Source organism: Pangasianodon hypophthalmus, chromosome 4 (genome assembly GCF_027358585.1).
Source record: "Pangasianodon hypophthalmus isolate fPanHyp1 chromosome 4, fPanHyp1.pri, whole genome shotgun sequence".
Classification (NCBI taxonomy): Eukaryota; Metazoa; Chordata; class Actinopteri; order Siluriformes; family Pangasiidae; genus Pangasianodon; species Pangasianodon hypophthalmus.
Window position 1 is genome coordinate 1,869,234 of NC_069713.1, and position 24,358 is coordinate 1,893,591.

The 24,358-nt window shown below is 36.3% G+C and overlaps 1 protein-coding gene across 1 annotated transcript in view; it reads right to left on the reverse strand.

Annotated features, from left to right (window-relative positions):
- pth1r (parathyroid hormone 1 receptor) overlaps window positions 1-24,358 on the reverse strand; it is a 60,355-nt gene that overhangs the window by 27,602 nt on the left and 8,395 nt on the right. Inside the window, exon 2 of the mRNA XM_026910231.3 lies at window positions 2,014-2,116. Coding sequence (XP_026766032.3) covers window positions 2,014-2,116 — 103 coding nt within the window. The remainder of the gene's footprint in view (window positions 1-2,013; window positions 2,117-24,358) is intronic.

Genomic DNA, 24,358 nt, shown 5'->3' on the forward strand with positions numbered 1-24,358 from the left:
GCTTCACTCTACACGCTTCGCTCTTGCGCACTTCGCTCTTACGCGCTTCACTCTTACGCGCTTCACTCTTACGCGCTTCATTCTACACGTCTTCGCTCTTACACATTTCATTCTTACACACTTTCACGCTTCACTCTTACACACTTCAGTCTACATGCTTCACTCTTACACGCTTCACTCTAACAAGCTTCACTCTTACACACTTCACTCTTACACGCTTCAATCTACATGCTTCACTCCACACGCTTCGCTCTTACACAGTTCATTTTTACACACTTTCACTTTTCACTCTTACACGCTTCACTCTTACACGCTTCACTCTTACACGCTTCACTCTTACACACTTTCACTTTTCACTCTTACACGCTTCACTCTTACACGCTTCGCTCCACACGCTTCGCTCTTACACGCTTCGCTCCACACGCTTCGCTCTTACACGCTTCGCTCCACGCGCTTCACTCCACACACTTCATTCTACACCCTTCACACTTACACGCTTCACACTTACATGCTTCACACTTACATGCTTCACACTTACATGCTTCACTCTAACACACTTCACTCTTACACGCTTCACTCTAACACGGTTCACTCTACACACTTCACTCTAATGGGATGGAGCCGCTGTTTCATTGGGAAACTTTCACACTTTAATGTGAAACACTTTATTCAGTATAAAGTTTAGCTCTGACTGAAATTATCTACAAAAACCTGCGTGTGAGCGAGTGTGAAATACTTCAGACTCAGAAGCAGCAGTAGGAGTAATAGCAGTAATACTGTAGCAGTAATAGCAGTCATGCTAACGCTCTGCAGAGTCCGAGCGATTTAGCGGCTGAAGTCAGTGGCCTTTCTGCTTTTAGCCGAGAGCATCGCTAACGCACTCTGATGGGAAAAACATGTCCAACCCTCTGAAACAGGTCACAATGTCGCCACACTTAGCAGCAGGTACACAGGTCACACTGCCCCAGGGAACACACACACACACACACACACACACTGCAGTTCCATCCCAGCTAGCAGAATGCTTCTGCTTCGAGCAGAGTGTGTAATGTAATTTAATCATGCTGAATCTTTTGCCAACATGAGAATGTTTGTAGATGAATTTGCATAACGTCTACAAACAGTCTTACAATACTACTGCAACATCATATAGTTTCCGTAGTGTTACTAGAAATGTCATGTGATCATTGTACTAAGAACTTTATGAATCTGCAAAAAACATTCCTAAACAATCCAGGATGAACATTAACAGTAACGTTGTGGACCTAACTGTGTCTCTGAACGATCAATCAGAAGAGAGCATTTTGTTGATGTTTTATCGTTAGCTGTATGAACGATAACACAGCTAACTATAAAACGTCAGCAAAATGCTCACCTCTGATTGGACCAAACTGTGGCTGTGAATGTCATTTAAAAATGTAAGTAAATCACACAATGACCCAATTTAAAATGAAGGTGAATCACTCGATGAGTTGTTTACAAACGTAAGAGAAACACTCGAGGTGTCATTTCCCAATTTAAGTGAATCACTCGATGAGTTGTTTACAACGTAAGTGAATTGCTTGCAGAATCATTTTAAATGCAGGTGACTCACTTGACAACTCGTTTGAAAGGAGAAGTGAATCAATGAGTGATTTACAAATGTAAGTTAGTTGCTTGAGCAGTTGTTTATAAATTGCCTTAAAGTGAATCACTTTAACGAGATGTTTAAAATGTAAGTGAATTGCTTCAGGAGTTGTTTTGTCAGATTGTCAGTAAATCCCTTGAAGATGTGTTTAAAAGTAAGCGAATCATCTGAGGAGTCATTTTAAAAACTGTAAGTGAATTGTTTGAGAATTTGTTCACAAATGTCAATGAATCACTGTAGGAATCTTTAAATAATGTATCCTGCCTGGTTTATCCTGATGCTGGTGTAAAGTTACTAAACCATAGCGGGAGTGAGCCGGAAGCCTTTTAGGACACAGCCGCATGTCTGAAATGCCTTTAGTGTTTGTGTAAATTTTAATTTCTCACCAGCTGTTTTGTGTCTGGACTTTATGGAGCTCTCGCACTTGTTCCTGGCATTGATGATGAGGGACATCTGTTCTTCCTTCGTCAGCACATCGTCAGCCTCCACCTGAGGAAACAAACACACATCAGGAACAAATAAATATACATACACCAGTGTGAGGACGTAAAACTGTCCGCAGGTGTGACATACAATACTTACAGCGCTCATCTGATGTGAGGTATGTTGTATTCATTAGCTCATTTGCATATCGCATATTGACGTGATCAATGAACATGAAAAAAAAACCCTTAGGGATTTGTGAAATGGTTCATTTGCATATCGCACATTTTCAAGAATATAGTGCAAATCTGCATATTCGTATTGAACATGAATTATTACATTACGAAAAAATAGAATTCTGACAGATCATTTGCATAATTGAGGGCATATTTGCCTATCAATCAGGATGATCCGATCACGGAATAACATTTACAGTGATCACTTACATGTACACATTTAGTAATTTGCATAATGCATATTGCATACTAACACCAATGATCAATAAACACAACAAAACATTTGGGGATTGGTCACAGGGATTAACTGCTTATGACAAAACAAAACTTAAAACATTTAGGGATTGTTCAAGGGGCTCAAATCCTCTCACATGTTCAGGTCTGGGTGTGTTTACTAATTGTTTTATTTATTATTTACTTATTATATAAAATCACAAACTGCAGTGTTTTTTTTGAGAGGTGAATGTAATGATAAGACCCTTAAATGATCACATGTTCAATTCTGAATCATTTTAATCCAAAGTTAGTAAAAAAGTAGAACGTAAAAATCAGCCAGTTTTTTTCTCTTTGCTAAATCTCTTTATAGTTCTCGTTAATGTTCCTGTGATGAACAAACATTCAGATCTGAAAACACACAACTTACACACCGTAACAACACTGTAACAACACAGCAATGTCGTAACAAAACTAACACTGTAACATCGTAACAACACTGTAACACCGTAACAACACTGTAACACTGTAACAACACAGTAATGTCGTAACAAAACTAACACTGTAACATCGTAACAACACTGTAACACCGTAACAACACTGTAACAACACAGTGATGTAAAAACAACACTGTAACAACACCACAGCAACACTGTAACAACTCCACTCAAATGCAGTATTGCTGTAACAACACTAACAACACCCTAGCACTGTAACACTAATGCCATAACAACACCATAAAAACATAAACACTGTAACACTAAAAACACTAACACTGTAATGCTATTACAATCCTACAACAACATTGTAATGCTGTAACAAGACTGTAACACTGTTACAACACTGTAACAACACTAACACCAGAACACTAATGCTGTAACAACACTGTAATACTGTAACACCATAACAGCTCTTTTTTTTTTTTTTTTTTACTTACTTTGGGTTAAAATGATTCAGAATTGATCATGTGATCATTTAAAGGTCTTATTAAATTCACCTCTTAAAAAATAACCTCTGCTGTAACAACACTAACACCATAAAACTGTAATGCCGTAACACTGTAACACCGAAACACCGAAACAACACTGTAACAAAATTACAGCACTGTAACAAAACAATAAAACACTAACAACTCCACACAAATGCAGTAATTCTGTAACAACACTGACAACATAAACACTGAAACAACACTGTGACACTGTAACTCCATACCAACATCGCAACAACAACCAAGGTCTGAGCTGCTTAATATTTACAGTACGATCAGCACTGAGGACTTAATGTTTAGATGCAGCAGAATAATCAAATAAGCAGGAAAAGGAAAACAGTGTTACGGAAGGAATGATGCTCTGAAAACTGATCCCGGATCAATAAAGTGGCCGTCTGTGGTTTCAGATAAACAGCATGAGATCATCACTGAGGCTCTTATCCACAACAACCATCAGACAAATGACATTAAAAAGCCGTTTGATGCTAAAAGCGAACGATGATGTTCTTCACTTCAAGCGGTCATATGACACAGCACTCTGCATTAACGAACATCATTACTGCTGTTTATTGTTTACACTGAAATTTTCAATTTAGAAAAAAATTTAGAAAAAAAGTTTCATTCTAGCCCTTTAAAAGACTTAAATAAAAATTGGTATTCTTTCTATTAATTAATTTATTTACACAATAAAATTCCCGGATTATTCAAATCCTCGTCCTGGTAATCTAATCTGTCCTGTAATAAATGATGTATTTATTTATTCTTATTATTTCACTATTATTTAATTGTATTATTAGTAAATCAAATATTTGTGTTTTGTATATAATTATTTATACTTATACTTATTTATTCATTTATTTAGGTGATGTACAGCGTGGTTTTGTACATTTTTTTAGTCTGCAATTTATGCATTTATGATATGTGCACTTAATTGTTTTAATGTATTTTAGTATTTTTATGAAGTTTATATTTCTTTTATTTGTTCTAAAATGTATTTTTTTATGTTTTATTTTGCATCAGTCCAGTTTTACAATTAGATGAAACAATAACGGAGCAATCGGCAGCTTTTCTTCTGCAATAATTAAACAAAACATAAACAACTTCCCCGAGTGATCACATCTCATGAGGATCATAATTAATCTCCAGCCTGTCTAAATAAATAAATAAATAAATAAATAAATAAATAAATAAAAGTGCCAATTACAGTTCAGAGTGGCTCTGAGAAATACCAGATTAAATCTGTGTGTGTGTGTGTGTGTGTGTGTGTGTGTGTGTGTGTGTGTGTGTGTGGTTATAGCTGAAGTTGAACTGTGTCTGGTCCTCAGAAACCACATGGTGTTCATGTGCAGTATTAAAGGCATCAGTATTCTCTGGTCCTGTCAGTGTGGAGCTCTGAAAAGCAACGCACACACACACACACACACACACACACTCACACACACACACACACACTCACACACACACGGCTACAGGACATTTACGGCAGCAAACAACCACAAACGGAACACCACAGAGCCAGGAGTAAACACGGCACAGATAGAAACCTGTTCAGGCAAAGCGAATATAGAATATTCCACAATCCTGTCCAAACACACTGACGAGACCAACAGCAGCACCGGGACACTACACACACACACACACACACACACACACACACACACACACACACACACACACACACGAACATATATACTGTATATATTACTCACAATGCCTCACTGTTAACCTGTGTGTACAGCACCACACTGGAGTAACAACGCTGACAGAAAGAAAGAAAGAAAAAGAAATCTGAAAAGATAACACAAATGACAGGACAAACAGTGAAGAAAGAAAGAAAGAAAGAAAGAAAGAAAGAAGGTAAAACAGAAAAAAAAGAACAACAAAAAGTAAACAAACAAAAAAATGAGTGAAGAAAAAAAGGGGGAATCAAACAAAAGACAGAAAGAAGATGAATAATGTGTGTGTGTGTGTGTGTGTGTGTGTGTGTGTGGTCTGAGTGGACTGTATTAAACTGAAGTGCGAAGTGCAAAGCATCATGGGAACTGCACAGCAATTACAAACACATGCGGATACACACACTTTCACACACACTCGCTCACACACATACACTCACACACACACACGCTCACAGACACATACATACGCTCACACATTTACATACACGCACACTCGCACACACACATACACGCACACACACACATACACACACACACACACACACACATATACATACGCTCACACACATGCTCACACATACGCTAACACACACACATACGCTCACACACATTTACATACACTCACACACGCTCACACACATGCAGACGTACACTCACACACACACACATACACACTCACACACTCACACACAAACTCACACACACACAAACACACATACACACTCACATACACACTCACACGCACACAAACACACATACACACTCACATACACACTCACACTCACACACACACACATACACACTCACACACTCACACACAAACTCACACACACACAAACACACATACACACTCACATACACACTCACACGCACACAAACACACTCACACACTCACACACAAACTCACACACACACAAACACACATACACACTCACATACACACTCACACGCACACAAACACACATACTCGCTCACACACACACAAACACACATACACACTCACATACACACTCACACACAAACTCACACACACACAAACACACACACGCACACACTCATACAAACACACATACACGCTCACACTCACACACACAAACTCACACACTCACACGCACAAACTCACACACACACAAACACACATACACACTCACATACACACTCACACGCACACAAACACACATACTCGCTCACACACACACAAACACACATACACACTCACACACAAACTCACACGCACACAAACACACACACGCACACACTCATACAAACACACATACACGCTCACACTCACACACACAAACTCACACACTCACACACACAAACTCACACGCACACAAACACACATACACACTCACATACACACTCACACACAAACTCACACACACACAAACACACACACGCACACACTCATACAAACACACATACACGCTCACACTCACACACACAAACTCACACACTCACACACACAAACTCACACACACACACACACAGACTCGCCTTTCCTTGTCTTTATAATGTGTAAACAGTGTTTTTTCTCTTCTCCGTGTGTGTGAACGATGTTTACTTAAGAAAAGTAAGAAAAAGAAAAAGGAGCTAAAAATAAACAGCAGTGAAACTGTTTGGGAAAATGAAAGGCCAGAAAACACAAAGAGAAATTTCCAGTGATTGAGGATGGTGTTGTTGTGCAGCGTGTGTGTGTGTGTGTGTGTGTGTGTGTGAGTGTGGCTAACACGCCGCATTTAGGCTCTTTCAAAGCTTTTGTGTAAATATGTAAAAAAAAAAAAAAAAATCACTGCTGGCGTTTATTATGAAATGACGTAGCAGGATGCTAAGGAAGTGTAGCTGTTTTTCTTTTTTAGCTAATCCAGTAGCTAAGTGTTTTATTTACTCGTAGTAAAGTAACGGATCGTTCCACTCCTTACTGCTGCAAGCGATGTTCAGTAGCATGCTAGCTAGTTAGCAAGCTGAGGTGCATGCTAACTGGGAATTAGCAAGCTAAATGGTGTAAATTGATAAAATAAATGAATAAAAATAAATAAAATCGGACCTGAGTGTTTCATAGTTTCCAGTTTTATGTGTCAAATTTTAAATTAAAATAATTTATATATATATATAATTTATTACATAATATTATATAAATTTAATACAAAAAATTAATTAATTTTTTAAAAATAAAATCAAAATAAATGTTTAATTTTATTTAAAAATAAATAAAGAAATGTTTTAATTCTTTTTTTTATTTTAATTAAATTAAATTAAATATTAAATTTAATTTACATTTACACAGGCCAGAAAAACTTTACATTACATATTTTATTAATATTAATATTAATTAAGCTAAAAATATTTAAATTAAATGATAATCAATATTATTTGAATTAACAATATAAAAAATATTTTTAAAACTGCCAAAAAGGACACAGAAAGGCATCACTTTTTTTGTTTGTTATTTGCAAATTAAAAACAGGATTGAAATAAAGAGGTTTATATTAAAAGCAGAAACGTTCCTCTGCACTTGGTATTTTACGACACAGATGATAAATAACAGCTCTGATATTTACGCGTCTCGTCATAACCTGAGAGTTTTCGAGAAACTTGTGTTTAATTTTATTTTAATTATTTCTGCAGGTTCCTGCTGTGACAGTTACAGAGTTTTGAATGAGATCGTCTCTTCCATTTTAAGTGCAGAAAAAGTGGGTTTTGACGTGAGTGATGGAGCCAAGCGGGATCCTGGAAGCTCCTCACTCTTTTTTTCTCTTCTCCTCGACTGTGCAATTTGCATTTGATGACAAAAAACCACAAACCACAAGACTGCTTGTCCCTTGGAAACGTTCGCCAAACCACATTCTGACTTAAAGCTCCATTCAGAGCCGTAATTACAGCTTTTCCTCGGCCAAATCGGCTCGTATGGAAACATGTCGTGTTGCCGCACCGCTTCTTTCCCTCTAATTGACAAAAATGGAGCGTTTTGATCTGTTATATAAGCGCTTTTAATATGCAGTATATGTTTTTCTTTCCTCGTTTTTTGCATTTCTTTGGAGAAATGCCTTCAGCTAACTTCAGGTTAAAAGCCAAATAAAAAAACATGAGGATGAAGTCAAACTGAAACTAGCTACATGCTAACTTAAACACTGCCTCAGTGAGAAATGAACGGAGATGTGCAGTCGCTAACCACAGCGAGCATGCTAATTCTAGCGTGACTGTGTAATTATATCACCAAAAATACACCCTGTCTGAGGCCGGTCCTCATCTCCTGCAGTATTTCACATGTGCTAATGCTAACCATGTGCAGCTAACTTTTAAACTGACGGATACGGCACTGAACATGTGACCTTTCAGAGCGAATGCAAAACAGTGTTCAAAACACTCAAGTGGATTTACACACACACACACACACACACACACTGTAATATTCATACATTTAAATTCATTAGGTTAAATGATTCATTCCGATTCATTCACTGATTCTTTCAGCCTGATCACACTGCTTTTTACAGCAGACAACAAACAGCTACACTGACTCACTGACTCAAGTGATTCACTGAATGACACAGGAGTGAATCACAGAACACAAGTTTCACAAACACTGACGTTTCACAAACACTCAAATGGATTGAGGGGAGCGATTCTAGCTTTTAAGCAAGATCCAAACACTGACTCACTGAATGAGAGGGAAGCGAAAAGATTCACTGATTCAAACACTGAGTCACTGAACTAGAGGGGAGTCAATCATAGTCATGACTCAAAAGATTCACTGATTCAAACACTGACTCACTGAATGAGAGGGGAGTCAATCATAGTCATGACTCAAAAGATTCACTGATTCAAACACTGACTCACTGAACGAGAGGAGTGTCAATCATAGTCATGACCGAAAAGATTCAGTGATTCAAACACTGACTCACTGAACGAGAAGAGAGCGAAAAGATTCACTGATTCAAACACTGACTCACTGAATAAGAGAGGAGTCAATCATAGTCATGACTGAAAAGATTCACTGATTCAAACACTGACTCACTGAACGAGAGGAGAGTCAATCATAGTCATGACTGAAAAGATTCACTGATTCAAACACTGACTCACTGAACGAGAGAGGAACGAAAAGATTCACTGATTCAAACACTGACTCACTGAATGAGAGGGAAGCGAAAAGATTCACTGATTCAAACACTGACTCACTGAACGAGAGGGGAATGAATCACGGTCATAACTGAAAAGATTCACTGATTCAAACACTGGCTCACTGAACTAGAGGGGAGTCAATCATAGTCATGACTCAAAAGATTCACTGATTCAAACACTGACTCACTGAACTAGAGGGGAGTCAATCATAGTCATGACTCAAAAGATTCACTGATTCAAACACTGACTCACTAAACTAGAGGGGAGTCAATCATAGTCATGACCGAAAAGATTCACTGATTCTAACACTGACTCACTGAACAGATTTGAACAGATCTGGTCACATTAGTGACTCGTTCACCTTTAGTGACTCAAATTCAAATTAGTAACTAGTTCAACTCATGTTCCATTCGTCCATCACAACCTTAGTAACAAGTCCAACTAAATGATTTTTCAAAAAACTGTAGTGACTCGTTCACTTTAGTGAACCTTAGTGATTCATTCACCATAGTGATTCGTTCAAAAAGACTGATTCGTTTACTGTAGGGAGTCATTCACCTTTAGTGATTCATTCAAAACGAGTTACTTGCTAGCCCTAGCTAGCAGAGTCGATGGCTGATGTACGTTATGATTTGTAAAATTCACTCACAGCTTCTGCCATTGTAAGATTTATAGATTACTAGATTATTATTCTTGAAGTAAAAATAGGAACTTTCAAACAGCTAGTTTGAGATCGATTACTTCATCAAAGACTAATATACTGCAGACTAATATGACACAAAACTGTGATTTTAATTTTTTTATTGCATTTGTAACAGATTAATGGATCATTTTTAGGGCCTCAAACACAGCATGTGTAGCTTCTGTAAATAGTGTGTAAGGTAGATCAATGTGCGTGTGTGTGTCAGAGCGCTCGCTAGCACTGCTAATCCCTGTATGCTGTGCCATCTGTGTGTACCAGTTATATTTATGGCATTTATATAAACATCCCAGATTACATGGACATCGTCCCTCCATTCAGGGAATTTAATATTAAATGAAGTGCTGCTTTAAACCCTTATTATGATATTAGCGCTCATCCGCTTATGTAACCGTTACGCTTTTAAAAAAATGTAATGGAGCTTGAAAAGCATTTCTCAAAAGTACTGAAGAGGAAAACATGATATTAAGTCTGTGATGTAACACATTGGAACTAGAAATCATGGGACATTAAGTTAGCATAAATATAACTAACTATGTCTTTACATGGCTAGCTATTAAAAAAAAATTAGCCCTCTGACTAGCGTCCCTGAATAGATAGCCCTTCTCTAAACTCCAGCATAGGGTTATTAAGGTGTAGTGGTCTTATTTTTATATTTTAATGTTAGAAATTTAGTCATTAGTGTATTATCTGTATCTAAATTGCATCTAATGAACTCTATATTAGACGAGCTAGCTTTCAAATCGCAAGCAATTTGGTTGATTTGGTTGTTTCAGGTATAATGTGTTGTTTTGTTTATTTATACCAAAAGAAAGTAAAGCAACTCGTCTTGCTAGCTGATGTTAAAAGAATATGAATAGTCAGCTAGTTAGTGATCAGTCTGTTAAATTATACTAAAGTTTGTCTATCGCTAACATGGATTTAGCAGCTCTGTGACTAAGCCGAGTGTGGGAATCTATGTAGTGTGCTAATCTCATACACTAATTCATCTCATATGCTAGCTATAAGCTAATAAACAGGTTAGAGAAATATGGCATGACTGCCATTTGTTAGCATGAATACTAGCTAATAAGAGCTTTTCTAACAAGCTTTAGTGTTTAAGCATTAATGAATCACTGTCAGCAGTCATACTCAGACACACACACACACACATTAAAATTTCACAGTAACACTCTGTGCTGGAGTTAATTTCATGGGAACACGCAGATGTCACTGAAGGAAAGCCGTCCCGCTTCATAGCATTAATGAATGATAATGATGAGGGTGAGGCCCGAGTGAGACATGAACAAGGACATGTCCACACAGAGAACATAGATTTCACCACTCCATTTTCAAAAACATCAGCGCCCACGTGAAAACGATTTAAAAGCACTCACATGAGCACAGTGACAGTGTGTCATAAACTGTTTTATCCCACAGCGCTGCTGAATTCTGGATTCTGAACGTGTTCATTTTCTCTAACAGCTGCTCTGACAGTAGTGCTTTAATACACTATCGTTACTATAGTAACAGCTCATTCACAGGGACTTGTACGCTCCACATGAACGGATGAAAAATGTGTGTAATCTTTGACATGGTAAAATTTTTCGAAGTGAGGAGGCAATTATTTAATGTATGGAAGGAGTCTCCAGTGTCAGCGCTTTGTAACAGTCAGAGGTAAAGCTGTAACTTTAAGTTTTCCCACATCTTCAGGACAGAGGAGTTTACGCTTCTTTACAGTTTCTCGTTAACATGACAAGATGCGATTTCTTTTGTCTTATTAACGTCAAGAGAGAGAAAAAAGGGAGGCTGGTGAGGGAACGACTGTTTATAGTACACGACTAAATAATTTATAGTTTACAGCCCATGTCCTGTGTATTTATTTATTGTCCTTTGTATTTATTGCATTGTTGTTTATTTGCACTATATGTAGTCTTGCGTACTGTTATGTGTTGCACCATGGTTCTGGAAAAACAACATTTTGAGCTAATGTATACAAGCTATATAGAGTAATGACAATAAAAACCCACCTGAGCTGATGATAGCTGCTATAACGTAAGTGAGAACAGGAACCAACTTGTTTCACAGTATTAAATTCCACGACAACTATGCATTTATTTATTAATAAATGTTTAATAAATAAAAAATTGTAAGCGATATTGTATAAGAAAAATACAACACTTGGGGACATGTTACAGGTTGTAAAAGTAATTCCGCTTTGCGTCGGTCTGTATCACGCTACTCTGTCGTTGATTACTTTCCTAGAACAGCATATGCTGTTGTGTGTTATTCTTTGCATTTCAAGGAAAAAAAACGTTGCTTTGTCTTTCTCCAATCTTCATCTGTCCTGTTTTTTAAGCCTCAGATTTCTGTTCTTAGCTGACAGGAGTGGAACCTGATGTGCTTATTCTGCTGTTGTAGCTCATCCCACCCAAAGTTTCTATGTATTGTGCATTCTGAGATTCTTTTTGCTCACCACGGTTGTAAAGAGTGACTATTTAAGTTACCCGTAGCCTTCCTGTCAGCTCGAATAAGTCTGCTTATTCTCCTCTGATTTCTCATGAACGAGGCTTTTCCACCCGCAGAACTGGCACTCACTGAATGTTTTTTGTTTTTTGCACCACTCTGTGTAAACTCTAGAGACTGCTGTGTGTGAAAATCTCAGGAGATCAGCAGAAATACTCAATCTGGCACTGTCATGTATGTAGAGTGGAGACGGATGCAATCACAGTTAAGCGTTTTTATTAAAGAGCAGGCAGACAAGTCCAAAACATGAATCAATATCAGGAAGTGGAAACAGGCAGAGGTCAGGCGATCTACCAGCAACAATATCGGGGTCATCCAAAAACATAAACCACAAAACAGATCGAGATTGAGAATCAGAGAAACACAACATGGAACAGAAGGCTTGGTACAAACAGGCAGCAGAACACTGAACAATACTTCACACAGGACAAAGACACACAGGGGTTTATATATACAAACAGATAGATAGATAGATAGATAGATAGATAGATGGATAGATAGATAGATAGATAGATAGATAGATTCTTTATTGTCATTGCACAGGGTACAACGAAATTGAGTGTCAACTAATCAACTAATCACGTGAGGGATACAACCAGTGACAATACAGGGGAGAAGACAGGACATGAACCAAAACAAAACAGACGTGACAAAGTAAACAACGACATGACAATAAGGAAGCACGTGCTGTAGCACTGTGGACTGCTTATGTGCGCTGAGCGCTTCTTTACGCAGCAGGGGAAATTCCTGACAGGGACCAGCAACCAGGCCACAGTTAAAGTCACTGAGATCACTGAGATTTTTTTTCCCCCATTTTGATGTTTGATGTGAACATTAACTGAAGCTGCGTGATGTTTTCATGTGATTGGCTGTTTGGATAATTGCATAAATGAGCAGGTGTACAGGTGTTCCTAATAAAGTGGTCAGTGAGTGTATCTTTGTCTGTCTATCTGTCTGTATATCTGTATACCCCTGGGCAAAAAAATGGGCAAAATATTAAGCTTTTAATGGTTTTAACAACAAATCATTGGTCAGGAAATGAGCAAAAATTTAACAAATAGAGTAGATCTCTCGCTGCTCTATCAATCCTGGTTTTTTTCTGAGCTTGTTATCAGGCTAATCACTAATCTTTTAACAAAAAAAATCCCAGATGATATTTTTGGAAAACTCTGTACACCCAGACATGTGATAGTTTGAATTTTACATCAAACATTCATCAAAAATCATTATCATGATTTTATCTTTGTGCACAAGAAGACTAGAGAAGTGAATTTGGCCGCCTGTTTCCGAACAGTTCACAGCAAAAGGAAGCCAGCGAATGGAGGGACAGGAGCTCTCAGGAGTGTATCTTCATTCCTGCTCATTTTCTAACCAATGATTTGTTCTTAAGACCAATAAAAGCTTCATACAAGGCTTGGCTTGGTTTTTTTTTTTTAGCCAGGAGTATATCAGTGTCTGTCTATCTGACTTATCTCTGTCAGTCTATAATGTGAAACTAACACACCAAAACACACACTAACAGACTGTTCAACACACTAACACTGCGTCTCACACACACTGGAGTGTTTCTCAGTTATCAGGCCGTTGGGGTTAGGCTTACTCACGAGTACCAAGAGTGCAGTGTGAAGAGCTTTCCAGTGTATAAACAAGGGTTTAATATAGTGTGCGTGTGTGCGTGTGTGCGTGTGTGTATGTGCGTGTGCGCGCAACCTTATACCACACGGTTTCCCTATGAGAAAAGATAAAGATATTATCTGTTTCGTAGATAATCTATACATTTCTATGTGCGAATAAGTGAAGGCTAATTAAAGCTTAGTTTTTAGTCTATAATGATCCATATTTAATAAACATTCATTTCCCCATGGCTTAAAAGACATCATTTTTAATAACCTGAAACACAAATGTCACGCGACTTCTCCACTTATTATTGAGTCCTAAAATGGTAATTAGGTGAGCGCTCTTATTAAATAGAGGTAATGAGACGTTAATAATTCCCTCCTTCCCTTACAGGAATTAACGTTAAAAAAACCGCCACTAATGACTGGAACTTTGTTTGGAGGCAGGAGGGTCAGACGGAGGGTCAATGCGTTCCTTTTTCGCGTGTAAAAAGTTTGCTAAAGAGAAAAAAGGCAAAAAAAAAAAAAAAAAAAGCAAACACAAACAGACACACCGACTGCTTTCCTACCGGCTGCTTGTACAACGTCACACAAAAGTTAAGAAAAAAAAATGCTATCATGAACTTCTTACTCACACATTCCATTCGAGATAATTAACAGTTACAGTGACTGTAAATAGATGTGCATTATGTCCAAAATCGAAGACAAAATATGATAAGAGTATTCAGTCATTTATGCTGTTTTCCCTCAGATTAAAAAAAATACTTTGTGTACTTAAAAACACTTATAAAATGAAAAACAATACAATGTACAGACCTGGGTCTAAAATAAAATATCCTAATATAAACACATAAAAGCCGAAGGACGCGACCGTCCTGGTGATTACCGAGTCCTGAATAACCTGAGACTGTTTTTTTCTTTAAGCTCAGCTAATTAGATAATTAACTCATTAACAAAACAGCAGTAATTAACTAATTAATCACCTCTCTCGTCCTTTCTGTAACAACCTGGCCACTCTGATTGGCTCGTTAGAGGGTCCATTGAAAATGCAAATGAACGGCCATTAAATCAGAAGGTCAAGCGGATTCTCGAGTGTTTTACACACTCCTGTAGGAAAAAGCAGAAAAAAGCAATATGGCTCCGTCGAGGAACCTCAAAGAGGTGAAAAGAAAGGACAAGGACTGAAAGAAACGTTAAAATTGACGCTCAGCAGATCAAACGTACATGTTGATCTTGCTGAGTGAAGGGCGGAGCTTAATTTAAATTCAAACAACCACAAATCAACTCACGAAACCACCATTAGCCTTTTTGACTTCTTCAGGTCAAGGTGCCAGCTTTATACACAATACAATTTAGTGACATTAGCTACTCTGCACTAATGTTACTGTGCTGATGTTACACTCACATCCCAAATATATTTATTAACCATGTAAAACAGTTTCCTGAAGCTAGCTGGGTTGCTATTAAACATGCATGCTAGCAGTATAATAAGAAATTGCAGTTAGTAAGAATAAATAACTAGCTAGCTAATATTGTTAATGGAGCAGATAAACATGGCTTAAAAATTAGTTAAATCAAGCAAGTGTTACTTTTTTATTATCAGAATCAGAATTTTTTATGTAATTATTTGCAATTTTTTTAACTTCAACATTTACCTCAGATGTGTTGATAAATCAGAATCAGAATTAATAAGAAAACACTTATATTACACTGTAATTACATTAATTACATTAATTATTTAGCATCAAACGCTAAAAGCATCACAGTGGAAATGAGACAGAATCATCCGGAACGTCAACATTTACCTCAGATGTGTTAATAAATTAAAAGGAAAATACTTAAATTACATTGTAGTTACACTTAGCATCAAACCGCTAACACAGTGACAGTAGAAATGACACAAAATCATCTGGAACATCAACATTTACCTCAGAAGTGCTAATAAAACGCTTAAACTATACTGTAATTACACTTAGCATCACTGTCTAACACTGCAGTGGGTTCTTTCATATTGAGAAATGTCAAACTTCATCTAAAGTCATCAGATGAAGTGGGGAAGTGGTTTTGAACGGAGCAGAAGTTACCCGCTAACAGTTGCTAATTTCTTTTTCCACATTTTTATGTATTTGGTGTAATTAATGTATCTAAAATGTATCTAAAATACTTTCTTATGAGTTTATATTTATTAACACATAATTAAAAGTTGAACTTCAGACTTGTCCTACAGAGAGTTGTACATTTTCCCAGTTTTAACCTCGGGCCTGTGAGAGGACATTCACGAAGTGAGGGGGGAAAAAGCTCCGGGCGATGGTGACGGTTTTCACACGTCAACGCGAGTCGGTCAGAGCGGAGACGAGGGGAATGCAGCACGGCAGTGAGAATGAGAAATGAGGTCTGTAAACGCATGAACACACAACGCCGCGCTTCTCTTTAAGGCCACATTACCATACGCAAGCATGAATACACACCTCTGAGAGGAAAAATATTGATATTCCACACTCGATAAAGTGAGAGCCTTTCAGAGAAGTGCTGAGGTGTAAACTGCTAACGGTGATAACACAAAGTAAGGCTAGACACATGAAGCATGAACAATTAAAACTAAATATAAAAGAAGTCATAAAATGAAACTTTTTGAGGCTAAAATACACACATAATTATATCTATTATATCAAAACACATCTGAGGTAAAGGTTGACATTTCCATGGTCACTGTGTTAGCGGTTTGATGTTAAGTGTAATTACAGTGTAATTTAAGTATTTTCTTATTAATTTTGCAACACATCTGAGGTAAATGTTGACATTCCGGATGATTCTGTGTCATTTCCATGGTTACTGTGTTAGCGGTTTGATGTTAAGTGTAATTACAGTGTAATTTAAGTATTTTCTTATTAATTTTTCAACACATCTGAGGTAAATGTTGACATTCCGGATGATTCTGTGTCATTTCCATGGTTACTGTGTTAGCGGTTTGATGTTAAGTGTAATTACAGTGTAATTTAAGTATTTTCTTATTAATTTTTCAACACATCTGAGGTAAATGTTGACATTCCGGATGATTCTGTGTCATTTCCATGGTCACTGTGTTAGCGGTTTGATGCTAAGTGTAATTACAGTGTAATTTAAGTATTTTCTTATTAATTTTTCAGCACATCTGAGGTAAATGTTGACATTCCGGATTATTCTGTGTCATTTCCATGGTCACTGTGTTAGCGGTTTGATGCTAAGTGTAATTACAGTGTAATTTAAGTATTTTCTTATTAATTTTTCAGCACATCTGAGGTAAATGTTGACATTCCGGATGATTCTGTGTCATTTCCATGGTCACTGTGTTAGCGGTTTGATGCTAAGTGTAATTACAGTGTAATTTAAGTATTTTCTTATTAATTTATCAACACATCTGAGATAAATGTTGATGTGTTTCTAGATAATTCCATGTCATTTCCACTGTCAGTGTGTTAGCGGTTTGATGTTAAGCAGTATTTTGCTGAACATCCATGTCTTCCTCACAATCTATCACATGATGAAGCAACCAAAATTGTTAGAAAGCTTAAATTCTAACAATGTGTGCATTAAAATGATTACATAAAAAATTCTCAATTTATAGCTACTTATTTGCTATTTAATTTTGTGGAACATCATGTGGTGAAACATGTTCTCACTTATGTAATGTATGTATGTAATGTATGTTATGTAATGTAATTAATATTTAAGATAAAAACGCTGTAAATCAGTGACCTGACATTTCTTTATTCTCCATTTCCTACATTACATTTGCTACATTACATGAAACGGTTGCGTTATCGATATATCTATTTGTAAAATACAACATTAGCGATTATCGCGATGGTGAGCATTCAATATCGACACAGGAACTAATCAAGAACCTGAAACACATACACACACGCACACACACACACACACACACACACACACAAAATGATGTGATTTGCCATTTTCTCTGATTGTAGGGTGGCAGTGTGCTTCTTTCTGCAGTGTCTCACAATGTGTGTGTGTGTGTGTGTGTGTGTGTGCTTGAGAGAGAGGTTAAAAAGACCAAGTCAAAACAATTCCAGCAGATTTGCTGTGTTACTGCAATTTATAGCTCACTCAGGAGGGACGCGAATTAATAAATAAATAAATAAATAAATAAATAAAATGCATGAGTGCCTCTACACACATCTCGTTACACCGACTGGCGGCTGTCCAAAATGCCCTGACAGGAAAAGTGCACACACACACACACACACACACACACACGCACACATATATCACGGCTGTGTTTAACTTAGACGTAAAAGTGGCATTGAGTTACACACACACTCCTGCATTCTTCCAGTGGAAAGAGGGAAAAAAAAGGAGAAAAATTTCCCCCAGAGGTCAGGGGGAGTCAGGTAAACATATAGCCTTCCTGAGTGGCACACTGCAGCGCATTAACGGCGCTGAGACACAGGGGGGATATACACTCACTAACGCACTACAGCGCTTTATACACTATGTACATCGTCTTACCTACTTATCGTTTCTTCCTTTTTAAAGGAGCTTGTACAAAATGTACAAATTACATGGAAAATATGCAGAACATGATAAAAAGTGTATTACAAAACTGCAAATGCACTTCACACCAGACCAGAATTGTTCTGATGGGCCTCGTGTCGGCCATTTTATAGACATTCCCCCAAGCCCATTCACTCCACCACACAACCCAAAGAAACACGACTGAAGCCTGTAAGCCCCCAGCGCAGCCAGATAATTATAGTGTTAGCAAAAATCATGTGGTGCTTCGGCAAAAAAACCACAAAAAACTTAAAACTATGAAATTGGATAACACCAGGATAAGGTACCAGGTACCAGGTATTTCCAAGCTGGAGTATTTTATTCTTGATAAAGGAATGAAGCTGGACAGGTCTGCTAACGCAATCTGTTTCAGTGGGCTTCTTTACATAACAAATCCAGTAGATACGTTTCTATCACTTAGAGAGTCGACTAAGGAGATGTTTTGGATCAACTATGCCTCAATGTGTGTAATGTTAGATAACTAGGTAGCTATGCTAAGGATGATAATAGTAATAGTTTCAGCTGAAAATGGCTGAGAAGCTGTTATAAACACACGGCAGGGCAGTGGAGGCTCTTAACCATCCTTATAAATCGGTATGAGTCACTTTTCACTTACTTCTAGTGCTGTAACGTGTATAGCTGAAAGGCTGAGTGGGCAAAAACTGAAACGCTAAAATGCTAACATCAGCCAGCCCTTATATAGAGCTTCATTGTCCAGCACTCTAACAAGCAGAATATTTCTGTATTGTGATGACGATAAAGAAATATATTGTCATTAATCACCAAACACAATAATTTAACAGCTGCTGCATGGAGACGCTAATTTAGAGGCTAAGGAGCAGACAAGTGAATAAAATCGAGTTAGTTAGCTGGAGGAAGTTTCTGGCTTTATTCGCTAATTCTGTATAGGAACTGTGTGCTGGGTAAATCATCAAATCAGAATTATTATATATTATATTGTAAAGCCGAGTTAATTAAAGCTGTATATAAAGCTGTATATATATATATATATATATATATATATATATATATATATATGAGAGAGAGAGAGAGAGAGTGCCACAGTTCTCTATTATTCTGCAATGCCTAATGATGTTAAGGCTAATCCTTAGCATTATTAGCAGGATCCTGTAGGTCATGGAGGCAGAGTGTGTGTGTGTGTGTGTGTGTGTGTGTCTGAATAAAACTGTTTTTTAAAAAAATCACTAATAGTCCTCATCATCTCTTTTAAAAACAAAAATAAATAAGGAAAGATGCCTTTAAAAGCCCAAACTGCCCTCATCTGTAATATCAGTCATCTACATTTTAACAAAATTAAAGTAAATAAAAAAATTAAAAACAAAATAAACAAAAAAATTTCAAAGCACTAATAGCCTTCATCTGGAATATTAGTCCTCATCTAATAAAAAAATAATTACAAAAGGAAAAATCCCTAATAGCTCTTATCCAGAATATTCATCATTCTTTAAAAAAATAATCTATTAAAAAAATAAATAAAAGCAAATTTTCTTAAAAAAAAAAAAAAAAGGAAAAAGCCCTAAAAAGCCCTACATATCTAAAAAAAAATTAAAATGGCCTTAAAAGCAGTAATGTCAATCATCAGCAATATTAGTCATTTACATTTAAAAAAAATTAAAGTAAATTATAAAAGAAAAAAAGACCTAAAAGCAGCCTTCATCCAGAAAAACAGTCATTATCTAGTAAAAAAAAATATCCCTATTAGCCCTGACCCAGAATATGAATCATATATACGGTTTAAAAAAATGCAATAATAAATATATTTTTTTAAAAAGAAAAAAAGCCTTTTAAAACACCTAATATTAGTCATTTACTTTTATTAAAAATTTTTTTACACATCTACTTTTATTAAATTTTTATTTAATAAGTAAAAGTAAAAAAACAACAACAAAAAAGCCACTCATCTACAGTTATTTATTTATTAATTTATCTATTTATTTAATTAAATAGATTAAAAAAACAACAAAAAACAAAAATAAAAAAAATCATTCCTAATAGCCCTCATACAGAATAATAGGCATCACCTATGTTTAAAAAATTGTTAAATACAATTGTTTTAAAAAATAAAACAGATTCTACAATTACAAGAACAAAAACTAGTAATTAGTAATTTATAAATTGAGTGTAAATTATATTTTGCCTCAATAAAATTCTCTGAAAAGTGCTGAATCTAAATTTTTCAATCAAACAGATGAAGAGTTAATTTATTATGAATTGACCTTTAATTTATGAACTTTTTTAAAATGTAGAATTATTCAGGAAATTATTCCGGAAAAGCAGGAAGACGAAAAAGACGAAGAATGCAGGAGAAATCAGAAGCATGAATCTGTACATTTGTGATGTGATCGAGGGTTTGTTTTTTACACTTACATTACAAATGTTAATTTAATTTTTTACACCTCTATAAATTATTACATTTTATTTTTTTCATCACTTTTCTGCTGTTGAGGATCAGAGCAAAGTGCCGTCTGACCTTCTGCTGATCGTCCGTCCTCGCTGCGCTTCTCTCTAGCTACAAATTGTCATGATTGCAATCAGAAGTTTTTTTTTTTTTTATAAAATCACAACCTTGTAGACACTCGAAGGGACAAAAGCTGCTGAAGTGTGTGTTTGCTGTTTATCTCGGCTCTGATTGGCCGAGAGGCAGGTGCGAATAATTATTTATATCACTACGCTCAACTCACGCTGTCTGATTAACCTTCATTAGGTAATTAGATTAACGAGGAAATGTGGCTGTTTTCTGACAGACACATCTGCACACACACACACACACACACACACACACACACACACACACACGCTCAATCTCATTAAAAAACACTACATGAGAACTAAAGTGTCTTATTGCGTTATTGTGTTATTGCGTTATTGCGTTATTGTGTTAGCGTGTTATTGTGTTAAGCCAAAACGTGAACAGCTCACATGCAGATTATTAGTCATCATCTACATAAAAACAATGTAAACAAATTTTAAAAAGGAAAAAACTCTTAAATGTACTAACAGCCCTCATCTGGAATATTAGTCATCATCCACACTAAAAAAAAGAATAAAAGTAAACACCAATTTTAAAAATTAAAAAGCCTTATTTCTGTAATTTAGTCATCATTTACAATAAATAAATAAATGAATGAATGAATGAATGAATGAATGAATAAATAAATAAATAAATAGGCAACATTCCCTAATAGCCCTCATCTGGAATATTACTCAACAATCCTTTTAAATAAATAAGTAAATAACCAACCGACCAAACAAACAAATAAACAAACAAATAAATAAATAAATAAGCCTAGAATCAGTAATTGACTTCATATGTAATATTAGTCATCAAAACTACAAAGGTAATAAAATAAAAAGAGAAAAGAGCACTCATCTGGAATGTTGTCTATGTTAAAAAAAAATAAATAAAAAGGTTAAAAAAAAAGCTCTAAAAGAATAGTAGTCATCATTTGTGTCTAAAAAAAGGGAAAAAAATAAATATAAAATAAAAATAAAATAAAAAACCTCACATATGAGGCATGTTATTGCTGTTGGAAACAATGTTTGCGTCTTTATCCCAGAACGTCTGTTTAATGAAGCGAGTTCTGAAAAGGTTCTGACTTTTAACACATTTTTATTTTATCGCTTGCAGTTTCTCCGGTCTCACACACACACACACACACACACACACAGTCGGCATGCAGTATGTCCCGAACACGAACCTGCTGTTTCACTTTAAGGCCGTTTCAGAAAGGTGTCAAACTCAACAACACGTTTACCAGCTCGCCATCCGGCTGCAGAAGAAATAAAAATGGAGCTTAAGGATATTTTTGTGTTTTATGGCCACGTTTACAGCTTTTTTTTTCCTTTTATGGCACTTTTATGACACAGCCGGGAGAACAACGTGTTAAAATAGCAACTGGAAACCGTGATAAAGCTGCTTGTGTCACATTTACACAAGAACTGAGACGTGAACAGTGAGGCTGTGTTTAAATACTGTGACAATAATGTAAATAATATGAGTGTGTGTGTGTGTGTGTGTGAATAAAGAGAGAGACTGTGGTTTAAAAGAGGGCTTAGGAGGATTTTATAGTTTTGCCCTTAATGAAGAGAATGTGTGTCCATTTGCGACTGAAACACTAACGAATACATGCGGTTTAGTCTGTTTGTTTGTTTGTTTGTTTCCAGTTAATGAATGAGCTTGTGTTACTTCACCTGTGTTACAGTCTTCTGCTAGACCATTATTCACTTCAGTCACTTCAGCCTCTCTCTCTCTCTCTCTCTCTAATGAAAGTACATCTGACTGAATCTTTTACACAGTGATGATTCAATTATTATATTTGATTCATTTGATTCATGGACCTTTAAAGTGTCATTGGAGATTACTATCATCATCACCAAAATCATCACCATCATCATTATCACCATCACCACCATAACTATCATCACCATCATCATCATCATCATCATCACTATCACCATCATCACTGTCATTATCATCATCACCATCATCATCATCACCACCATCATCACTGTCATCATCATCACCATCATCATTATCATTATCATCACTATCGTCATCATCACTGTCATTATCATCACCATCACCACCACCACCATCATCACTGTCATTATCATCATCATCACCATCATCATCATCATCACCATCATCACTGTCATTATCATCACCATCATCATTATCATCATCACCATCATCACTGTCATTATCATCACCATCATCATCATCACCACCATCATCATCACTATTATCATCATCATCATCATCATCATCATCACCATCATCATTATCATCATCACCACCATCACTATCATCATCACCATCATCATCATCATCACTGCCATCGTCATCACTGCCATCGTCATCATCACCATCTTTTCTCTTCCTTCTTTCTTAACTTTCTTTTTTGCTCTTCATTGTTTTTTTTACTTCCTTTCTTTAATCTGTTAATCTTTTGTCTTTTTCTTTCTTTCTTTCTTTCATTCTTTCTTTCTTTCTTTGGTTGTGAGCACTTTGTAGTTCCTTCAGGAAACCTTCAGTTTTATTGACACTGGCTCAGCAGACCTGGATAATTAACACTCTTCATGCCAGCTGATTAGCACAGTGAACAAAGTAAATTTCCCAAATTCTAACATACCAAAAGGATTTAAAAGAAACATCTAAACAGAAATGAAAAAATATATATAATATATAATAATATAATACAAAAAAAATACCTGCTGGAATTAAGAGGTCTTGTTAAAGCCGGTTCTGTGAGTTCTAGTGTTTAGGACGAGGCCTCAAAATGGCCGTCGTTTGAGCAACGTAGCCGTAGCTTGGATTTCCGAGTGATGCTAACAAAGAGAGGGAATTTCCTGTACAGAAAAAACTAATGTGTACTTCTTTTCTTTCCAACAGACGATTCAAAGGAGTGTGTGTGTGTGTGTGTGTGTGTGTGTGTGTGTGTGTGTTGTGAAACCGCTGGGAAAACGGAACTTTACAGCAGAGCTAGCGATTCCAGCTATAGCGTATAATTATGATATAAATAAAACATTCTGGGGTCTGATGTTTTACACACACACACTTTATCAAACTCCTGTATCTGCTAGCTGAATATGCTAACATTAGCATTTGGAGATAATCGACTAACATCATTCTTAAATTACTGTCTTAAGTGTCACAAAGAGGAATAAAACTTGAAGT